The 10455-nt window shown below is 46.2% G+C and overlaps 2 protein-coding genes across 5 annotated transcripts in view; one reads left to right on the forward strand and one right to left on the reverse strand.

Annotated features, from left to right (window-relative positions):
• LOC123765293 (uncharacterized protein CG43867) overlaps positions 1-10455 on the reverse strand; it is a 1137736-nt gene that overhangs the window by 967057 nt on the left and 160224 nt on the right. The window lies entirely within an intron of this gene.
• Positions 240-10455, forward strand: part of LOC138370786 (extracellular matrix-binding protein EbhA-like) — a 66285-nt gene continuing 56069 nt past the window's right edge. The window contains exon 1 of the mRNA XM_069335388.1: positions 240-1041. Within this exon, the coding sequence (XP_069191489.1) occupies positions 240-1041 (802 nt within the window). The remainder of the gene's footprint in view (positions 1042-10455) is intronic.

Genomic DNA, 10455 nt, shown 5'->3' on the forward strand with positions numbered 1-10455 from the left:
ATATTTTGAAATTTTTTGAAAATTTTGCACATAAACCTATTACAGATGGCAAGTTTATGTGCATTATTTCCCAGGTGGGTGACTTGGGCTGGACGGTAGAGAGACGGTCTGGCTTCATGCAGGTCGGCGTTCAATCCCCCGACCGTCCAAATGCTTGGGCACCATTCCTTCCCTCCCACCCCCACCCCGTCCCATCCAAAATCCTTATCCTGACCCCTTCCAAGTGCTATATAGTCGTAATGGTATGGCGCTTTCCCCTTAATTCCCTTGCCTTCCCTCCCCACGTGGGTAAGGGCGGCGTGACAACTATGCAACAGCAACTTGAAAGTATACTTCACCATCAGTCGAAAGTATACTTCACCATCAGTCGAAAGTATACTTCACCATCAGTCGAAAGTATACTTCACCATCAGTCGAAAGTATACTTCACCATCAGTCGAAAGTATACTTCACCATCAGTCGAAAGTATACTTCACCATCAGTCGAAAGTATACTTCACCATCAGTCGAAAGTATACTTCACCATCAGTCGAAAGTATACTTCACCATCAGTCGAAAGTATACTTCACCATCAGTCGAAAGTATACTTCACCATCAGTCGGAAGTATACTTCACCATCAGTCGGAAGTATACTTCACCATCAGTCGAAAGTACACTTCACCATCAGTCGAAAGTATACTTCACCACCAGTCGAAAGTATACTTCACCACCAGTCGAAAGTATACTTCACCACCAGTCGAAAGTATACTTCACCACCAGTCGAAAGTATACATCAACATCAGTCGAAAGTATACTTCACCATCAGTCGAAAGTATACTTCACCACCAGTCTAAAGTATACATCAACATCAGTCGAAAGTATACTTCAACACCAGTCGAAAGTATACTTCACCACCAGTCGAAAGTATACATCAACATCAGTCGAAAGTATACTTCAACACCAGTCGAAAGTATATTTTTCACATCTTGGCCCTATTTTCCGGCAGAACGCACCGGACGCCGCAATAGTGCGTTACGATACCCTGAACCCAACTATCGCAGCAGTAAGCCAAGCCAAAGACCCAGCGATATCCGATCGTCGATCCTAAACATCAGCCAACATAGCACAGATCAAAGGGAAATATGGATGATAGGTCAAAGGGCCACAAAGGGAGGACACGGGAGAGAGTGTGTGGTGGGGGTCGAAGCAGGTCGGGGGGAAGAGGTAGAGATGCTAAAGGCCAACAGAGCCAGGGAGGCGGAATTAAGTCTTGTTTACATGTGTAGTAATTAATCCCGTCAAGAGGATCGAGAGCGCGTTGTTGGACTAGGAGATGGGAAACACAGGAAGGGATAGAGGCTCAAACTAGCGAGGGATGGGGGCTAGGAGCTAGAGATGCTGATGGAGAGAGGCTCAAACTAGCGAGGGATGGAGGCTAGGAGCTAGAGATGCTGATGGAGAGAGGCTCAAACTAGCGAGGGATGGAGGCTAGGAGCTAGAGATGCTGATGGAGAGAGGCTCAAACTAGCGAGGGATGGGGGCTAGGAGCTAGAGATGCTGATGGAGAGAGGCTCAAACTAGCGAGGGATGGGGGCTAGGAGCTAGAGATGCTGATGGAGAGGGGCTCAAACTAGCGAGGGATGGAGGCTAGGAGCTAGAGATGCTGATGGAGAGAGGCTCAAACTAGCGAGGGATGGAGGCTAGGAGCTAGAGATGCTGATGGAGAGAGGCTCAAACTAGCGAGGGATGGAGGCTAGGAGCTAGAGATGCTGATGGAGAGAGGCTCAAACTAGCGAGGGATGGGGGCTAGGAGCTAGAGATGCTGATGGAGAGAGGCTCAAACTAGCGAGGGATGGAGGCTAGGAGCTAAAGATGCTGATGGAGAGAGGCTCAAACTAGCGAGGGATGGAGGCTAGGAGCTAGAGAGGCTGACGGAGAGGGGCTCAAACTAGCGAGGGATGGGGGCTAGGAGCTAGAGAGGCTGACGGAGAGGGGCTCAAACTAGCGAGGGATGGGGGCTAGGAGCTAGAGATGCTGATGGAGAGACGAGTGTGAGAGGAAGGAAACGAAGAGGAACTAGGGAATGATGATAGGGAAGATGAGCGCAGGAGAAAGGGACGAGGCAGAAGATTCGATAGGATAGGATAGCTGAAGGATAAAGACTGGAGTGAAAGTACGAAGATAGGAGAAGTAGGGGATGAAGATGATAGTGGAGGAAACAAGGCGTCTTAAGGGGACTACTCCTGCCTCCCACCACACTCAAGTTATTCCTTTATTATGCACCCCATACCCATCCCGTGGGCGGCGGTGGAAAGGGGGTTACAGAGGCACATAATGGGTTTAGTTCCCGAAGCCATTATGTGGGTAGTCAAGGATGACAAGGAGTCACTTACAATTAACGTGTCAACTTTGGATTCATAACCCGCCACGTGGTGAAATAAACTACGGTAAATGACCTTTACCCGACATTTCAGCTGGAAACGTCAGTCGGTAATAGTGTCTTTAATCTTACGATCTAAGCAGCGATGCCTCTAATCTTACGATCTAAGCAGCAGGTGTTTCATCAGCCACCGATAAGAGTCTAAGAACGCTTATTTTGCTGGTAGCCTCTCTTTGATTGGCTGAAAGGCTCCACCTACTATCAGCCTCTAGTTCAATAGCCTACTGATAGCCCCTCCAACGAGCTTAATTAAATGCGGTTTCTGGGAGGCTCCACCCTAGGGTTGTGTTCAGGGTATAAATGTGTGTACACTGAAGCATTGTGTGTACACTGAAGCATTGTGTGTACACTGAAGCATTGTGTGTACACTGAAGCATTGTGTGTACACTGAAGCATTGTGTGTACACTGAAGCATTGTGTGCTCCACACAATGCTCCAACTCCAACAATGCTCCAATGCTCCAAATTAGGATATATCTATGCGCGAGGAAGCCTCGCAAAGCCTCGACAAAAGCAGATTATTATTTCTGCCAAATTTGTCGACCTTTTTTGTGGATTTTTTTATAATTATTTTTAGCCAATAAACATGCTGTAAAATGATTTATTAATGGTTTAACACTTATAATAATTAACTTAGTTTATAAAAATCAAGTATCTAATAGTTTTTATTAATAATCTGACTTTGATCATTGTAATACTGTAGAGTATCATGGGGTACACTGAGGCATGCTGCCTCTCAGCAGGTACACTGAGGCAGGCTGCCTCTCAGCAGGTACACTGAAGCAGGCTGCCTCTCAGCAGGTACACCGAGGCAGGCTGCCTCTCAGCAGGTACACTGAAGCAGGCTGCCTCTCAGCAGGTACACCGAGGCAGGCTGCCTCTCAGCAGGTACACCGAAGCAGGCTGCCTCTCAGCAGGTACACCGAGGCAGGCTGCCTCTCAGCAGGTACACCGAGGCAGGCTGCCTCTCAGCAGGTACACCGAGGCAGGCTGCCACTCGGCAGGTACACTGAGGCAGGCTGCCACTCGGCAGGTACACCGAGGCAGGCTGCCTCTCAGCAGGTACACAGAGGCAAGTTTCCTCTCAGCAGGTACACCGAGGCAGGCTGCCTCTCAGCAGGTACACCGAGGCAGGCTGCCACTCAGCAGGTACACCGAGGCAGGCTGCCTCTCAGCAGGTACACTGAGGCAGGCTGCCTCTCAGCAGGTACAACCTCGGACCCGGAAAATAAACTTTATTCTGACATCATTAGAATTTTCTTAATTAATAATTAATAAACAAGACAATCGTTTACGTAAATGCGAATGAAATGAGTATTCTGGAATTCAGTAAACAAAAATATTACCCCAAAAATATATATATTGCATGTTAAAAATTTCCAATTATTATGATTACTGGAGCGTTGTAGAGAGGTTGTGGGTTATATTAATGTCTCTCTGAGGGGTTGTGGGTTATATTAATGTCTCTCTGAGGGGTTGTGGGTTATATTAATGTCTCTCTGAGGGGTTGTGGGTTATATTAATGTCTCTCTGAGGGGTTGTGGGTTATATTAATGTCTCTCTGAGGGGTTGTGGGTTATATTAATGTCTCTCTGAGGGGTTGTGGGTTATATTAATGTCTCTCTGAGGGGTTGTGGGTTATATTAATGTCTCTCTGAGGGGTTGTGGGTTATATTAATGTCTCTCTGAGGGGTTGTGGGTTATATTAATGTCTCTCTGAGGGGTTGTGAAGATGGAACTCGAAATATTCATGTTTCAACTTCATTAGCTTATGTTCCAACCAGACAAAAGAAGACATGTAAATGGTCTTTCAAAATGATGTATTTCTCAGTCAATAGTCGCCAGTTTTTACACTATTAAAGTCTCGCTCACTTCTGAGGGACACATTGAAGGAAAAGGAACAGAGGACGTGCTACAAGTCTGCAAAAACTCAAAGTGGTGACTGCACCACTACACCCCGAGCCCCAGCACCACTACACCCCTTCCCCCAGCACCACTACACCCCTTCCCCCAGCACCACTACACCCCTTCCCCCAGCACCACTACACCCCTTCCCCCAGCACCACTACACCCCTTCCCCCAGCACCACTACACCCCTTCCCCCAGCACCACTACACCCTTCCCCCAGCACCACTACACCCCTTCCCCTAGCACCACAACACCCCTCTTCCTTCCCCCCCCCCCTAGCACCACTACACCCCGAGCCCCAGCACCACAACACCCCTCTTCCTTCCCCCCCCCCCTAGCACCACTACACCCCGAGCCCCAGCACCACAACACCCCTCTTCCTTCCCCCCCCCCCTAGCACCACTACACCCCGAGCCCCAGCATCATTCTCGACTTGGATTTCCTCTACACTTTTGACCAGGTTTGGGACACCAGACGGGAGCATTCTCCCGCGCTGGAATTGAGAAGAGACATTCCAATATTTCCCCAAGAGTAAATTAGGATATATCTTTCACGTCTCTCGCTCCAGGGATTCTGGTCCTTGCTTTCTCAGACGCAGCCAAGAGGATGTTAGAAGCATTGCTCAAGCCAAGGTGGCACTGAGTGATGCTATCCGCTTCCGTTCCAGGACGAGCGGTTGTCTACCTCTGTTCCAGAGTGTCACTTGTGCCATTCCAGAATGAGTTGGTGCGTTTCTTTACAATTTTGGTGTTGTGTTTGTATAGCATTGCATTTTTTTTTAAGATTAAATAAAGGATGTTGGTGTTCTCAACAGCCATTCCAGGATTGGTCTAACTACTTGGGCTGGATGGTAGAGCGACGGTCTCGCTTCATTCAGGTCGGTGTTCAATCCCCGACCGTCCAGGACTGTTCGTATTTGATAACTGCAGTTTACCTCCAGGTTCTTTCCTGTGTAACACTGTAAAGGTGTTTGGTTTAGTTGTATTTAAAATACATAGAGATACACGAGTCACAGACAAGGATTTGACAGGCGCCATTCTGGCGGCCCGAATCTCACACCTCTAAGAGTTAATGACCACCAAGTGACCTGAGGTCAGATCATGCGAATTTCACCTTGCTTCTGCTAATCTTATAATTGGAGCCTGGTAGCCTTCAAACATGCCGACGTTTAAGGAGTGACTTGGTAGAGTGCCTGAGGCTATCTACTTGTGGGCGAAGTTAGTTACTAGGTTCCCCAATATATACTCGGAGAGCAGAGCATAGAAACAGAGAAGAACAGCAGCCAGCAGAGCAGAGAAGACGGCCTAGCAGGGAGGCTGTCGGCCGGCAGGGCGGAACAGTCTCTGTCAACTACAGACCCCCCCCCCTTCTATCCAGCTATAGGCAGACACTTGGTGAGTTGAGCATTAAGGTGACTTGGTCGTGTTTACAAATGTTGTGTGATGATCAGGGGCAGACAGTTGTAGGGTTCTCAAATTCTTGGATGATGACTCACTTTGCATATTAAACTGGAACATTGGAATTGCTTAAATTATGATAGTTATCATGTGAAATATAATTATGAATTTATTGGTTTAAATTGTCTTTAACTTTGTTCCCTAGAGTTGTTGAGTTGAGATGAGAAAGCCTCTGTGGTTTCATGATTTAATGAGTACATGAAAGATGGAACATACTAATAATGACCTTTTTATAACCTCTTGAGAATATTGTGATACAGACAAGTTCCATTCCTTGTCTTGTATGTAATGGTCTTGAATGGACGGTGGCAGCATTTTTTCTTCACCTATCTACCCTTCTACCTTTTCTACTTCTCCTACTCACTTCCTACTTACTCGCTATTCTCATTTCCCCCACCCCCGTTACACCTGGATGTACACTTCAGGTGTTGTTTATTTATTGTATTTGATACATTATGTGTTCACTTATTTTGCTGTATGGTGGAGGAAATATTTACAGGGTTGTATGTTCAGTTCGCGTGGCTTGGGTTCCTGGTCAAACGTCTCTGCTGACGACTTGTTGATCCCCAGGCTCCTGACCCCCCCCCCCAAGGCTCCTGACCCCCACCCCACAAGGCTCCTGACCCCCCCCCCCCCAAGGCTCCTGACCCCCCCCCCCCCCAAGGCTCCTGACCCCCCCAAGGCTCCTGACCCTCAAGGCTCCTCCTCAGCTCTGATTCCCAGACGTGGGCAGCACAGCCTCCGTAATACCATTACCGTCCAGGACATGTCCGTGTTATCCATTTCCGCTCCTGGAGGCGCTGGTGGCACCCAATACCATCCCACGGTGCTGCTGCTACTAACTCCTGCTCCAAAATATATTTGCGATATCTAATTCAATTTCAGGATGATTTGGAACAATCTGCTTTTATGTTGGATGGTGTTAGTCATGTCCCCTTCCCTTCCCTTCCGTTCCCTTCCCGTGAACGGGAGAAATTTAGTTTGAGTGGCCTTCCAGTGAGAGTACCGAGCGCGCCAATGGTTTCCGATGGTTTCTGGAACGAGGAAATTTGCTTCCAGTGGAGAGTAAGTGATTGGAGAAATACTGTTATTTGCTTCATATCTCTTGTTCCGTAAGATCCAGTAATCGATTGATTTCTGCCTACTGACCTAGAAAGATAAGAATGACTAATGGATCCAATATCAAATTACGGTAACAACCAGGCTGTTTCCTCGAGTAGATTGCAGACGAGGGCACACAACAGTCCGGTGGGTCACACCATAAACCCATAGGCCTGGAGCCAGATTCACTTAGTAGTTACGCAAGTACTTACGAACCTGTACATCTTTTCTCAATCTTTGAAGGCTTTGTTTACAATTATTAAACAGTTAATGAGCTCCGAAGCACCAGGAGGCTGTTTATAACAATAACAACAGTTGATTGGCAAGTTTTCATGCTTGTAAACTGTTTAATAAATGTAACCAAACCCGTCAAAGATTGAGGAAAGATGTACATGTTCGTAAGTACTTGCGTAACTGCTTCGTGATTCTGGCCCCAGGCTGCTTCCTTCAGTAGATTGCGTACGTGGGCACACAACAGTCTGGTGAGTCAGACCATAAACCCGAAGGCCTGGCCACCGACCCGGGCTGCGGAACCTTCGTCCTAGGGACCACTTCTAGGCCCCCTGGAGCGTACCTGGGGTCCCCCGGGTGTATTGAAAATATAGTGCAGGTTACCTTGCAATGATTTCGGGCTCAATGTCCACACGCATGTCCTCGACCAGGCCTCCAGGTTGCTGGACTGGTCAACCAGGCTGTCGGACGCAGCTGCTCGCAGCCTGACGTATGAATCACAACCTGGTTGATCAGGTATACACTGGAGGTGCTTATCAAGCTCTCTCTCGAACACTGCGAAGGGTCGGCCAGTTATGCAAGAGATAAAACTATTAGAAGCCATGAAAATTCTACGAACATAATTCCAGCTCTTGAATAATCGGGTAGAACTGATATGATTTACTGTTATCGCAACCAGCGGCTAGTTATCTTGGACGCGACTAGTTATCTTGGACGCGGCTAGTTATCTTGGACGCGGCTAGTTATCTTGGACGCGGCTAGTTATCTTGGACGCTCGTAGATCATTCTGTTACCAATGTTATTACGTCCATTACACTGCAGTGGTTGGTTTATCTGATTCATGCAAAGCAGAATTAAATATATATACAAGCTATATAAAATCAGAATATTAGATGCAGACGAGGAGTCACAATAACGTGGCTGAAGTATGTTGACCAGACCACACACTAGAAGGTGAAGGGACGACGACGTTTCGGTCCGTCCTGGACCATTCTCAAGTCGATTGTGAGAATAGACTTGAGAATGGTCCAGGACGGACCGAAACGTCGTCGTCCCTTCACTTTCTAGTGTTTTTTTTATTATTATTTTCTACCAAAGACGTGGCGACACATTTACAATGCTAACCAGCATATATACATTTTCATCTGTCCTCCATGGACAGGGTTAGAGAAGTGTTAAACATATAGTTCAGGGGTATATTGAACACTCAACCACAGAAGGTGATTCGGAGCTTTTAAAATGCTTAGCTAACCTACATACGTAAATACATAGACACACAGATTTACGTATGCCCTACATAAAGTGTTCGATGTGTGGTGTTTGGTCAACGGAATTTTTGATATCTTTCCAGTAACAAACTAACTTGCCAAATATTACCGGATATTATTTACATATTCCTTTAAAGATTCATTTACACACAAAAATCCCAATAGCGTGATGCATCAAATGAACAAATCCACAAGGGATTTGTACCATGTCGTGGTACAGTTGACTAAGGCGCATCTGGGAACATCCCGTGCGTAGGTTCGAATCTTTTATCACGGCCCCTGTGGATTTGTTCATAAAAGATTCACTTGCCTAAGGAACAATAAGAGCTTTTGGTCACGGTCGACTATAGCTTGAACCAGGCTGTTAGATGCTGGTCTACGCAATATGTCATATATATATATATATATATATATATATATATATATATATATATATATATATATATATATATATATATATATGACAATGCCAGACCACGGAGGAAAAATGAAACAGGAAATTTCCTTAAGTACTTTCGTATATTAAATACATCTTCAGAAGGTTCTGGTCTGACATTGTCACATTCTTAATCACGTGTTTATTTTCGTGATATACACACACACATATATATATATATATATATATATATATATATATATATATATATATATATATATATATATATATATATATATATATACACACACACACACACACACACACACACACACACACACACACACACACACACACACACAAGCTCAAAGCCTCTTGAGTAAACCAAAAATTATTCATATATACAAGTGGAAGCAGACAAGAGAATAGGAGAACACCTGTGAATATTGCGAGAAACAAATACTAATGGACGCGGGAGGTGGGAAGGGAGAGAGAAAAGGAAGATAAGGATGAGGTCGGAAAATGTACTGGAAATGGAGATAGAAAAGGGTTACGAGGTCCAAAGGAGAGGGGAGGGGGAAGAGAGCGAGAGAGAGAGAGAGAGAGAGAGAGAGAGAGAAAGAGAAAGAGAGAGGAAGAGAGAGAAAGAGAGAGGAAGAGAGAGAAAGAGAGAGGAAGAGAGAAAGAGAGAGGAAGAGAGAGAAAGAGAGAGGAAGAGAGAAAGAGAGAGGAAGAGAGAAAGAGAGAGGAAGAGAGAGAAAGAGAGAGGAAGAGAGGAAGAGAGAAAGAGAGGAAGAGAGAGAAAGAGAGAGGAAGAGAGAAAGAGAGAGGAAGAGAGAGAAAGAGAGAGGAAGAGAGAAAGAGAGAGGAAGAGAGAAAGAGAGAGGAAGAGAGAGAAAGAGAGAGGAAGAGAGGAAGAGAGAAAGAGAGGAAGAGAGAAAGAGAGGAAGAGAAAGAGAGGAAGAGAGAGAAAGAGAGGAAGAGAGGAAGAGAGAGAAAGAGAGGAAGAGAGAGAAAGAGAGGAAGAGAGAAAGAGAGGAAGAGAGAGGAAGAGAGGAAGAGAGAGGAAGAGAGGAAGAGAGAGGAAGAGAGGAAGAGAGAGGAAGAGAGAAAGAGAGGAAGAGAGAAAGAGAGGAAGAGAGAAAGAGAGGAAGAGAGAGAAAGAGAGGAAGAGAGAAAGAGAGGAAGAGAGAGAAAGAGAGGAAGAGAGAGAAAGAGAGGGAGAGAAAGAGAGGAAGAGAGAGAAAGAGAGGAAGAGAGAGAAAGAGAGGGAGAGAGAGAAAGAGAGGAAGAGAGAGAAAGAGAGGAAGAGAGAGAAAAAGAGAGAAAGAGAGGAAGAGAGAGAAAGAGAGGAAGAGAGGAAGAGAGAGAAAGAGAGAGAAAGAGAGGAAGAGAGGAAGAGAGGAAGAGAGGAAGAGAGAGAAAGAGAGGAAGAGAGAGAAAGAGAGGAAGAGAGAGAAAGAGAGGAAGAGAGAGAAAGAGAGGAAGAGAGAGGAAGAGAGAGGAAGAGAGAGGAAGAGAGAGGAAGAGAGAGGAAGAGAGAGGAAGAGAGAGAAAGAGAGGAAGAGAGAGAAAGAAAAAGAGAGAGAAAGAGAGCGAGAAAGAGAGCGATCGCGCGCCAGCCGACCTCCCCCCCCCCCCCCCCCCTACTTCATCCCACCACCTGCCAGTCACCAGCAGCTTCCTACCGAAGCCGT

The sequence above is a fragment of the Procambarus clarkii genome, chromosome 33 (assembly GCF_040958095.1).
Source record: "Procambarus clarkii isolate CNS0578487 chromosome 33, FALCON_Pclarkii_2.0, whole genome shotgun sequence".
Classification (NCBI taxonomy): domain Eukaryota; kingdom Metazoa; phylum Arthropoda; class Malacostraca; order Decapoda; family Cambaridae; genus Procambarus; species Procambarus clarkii.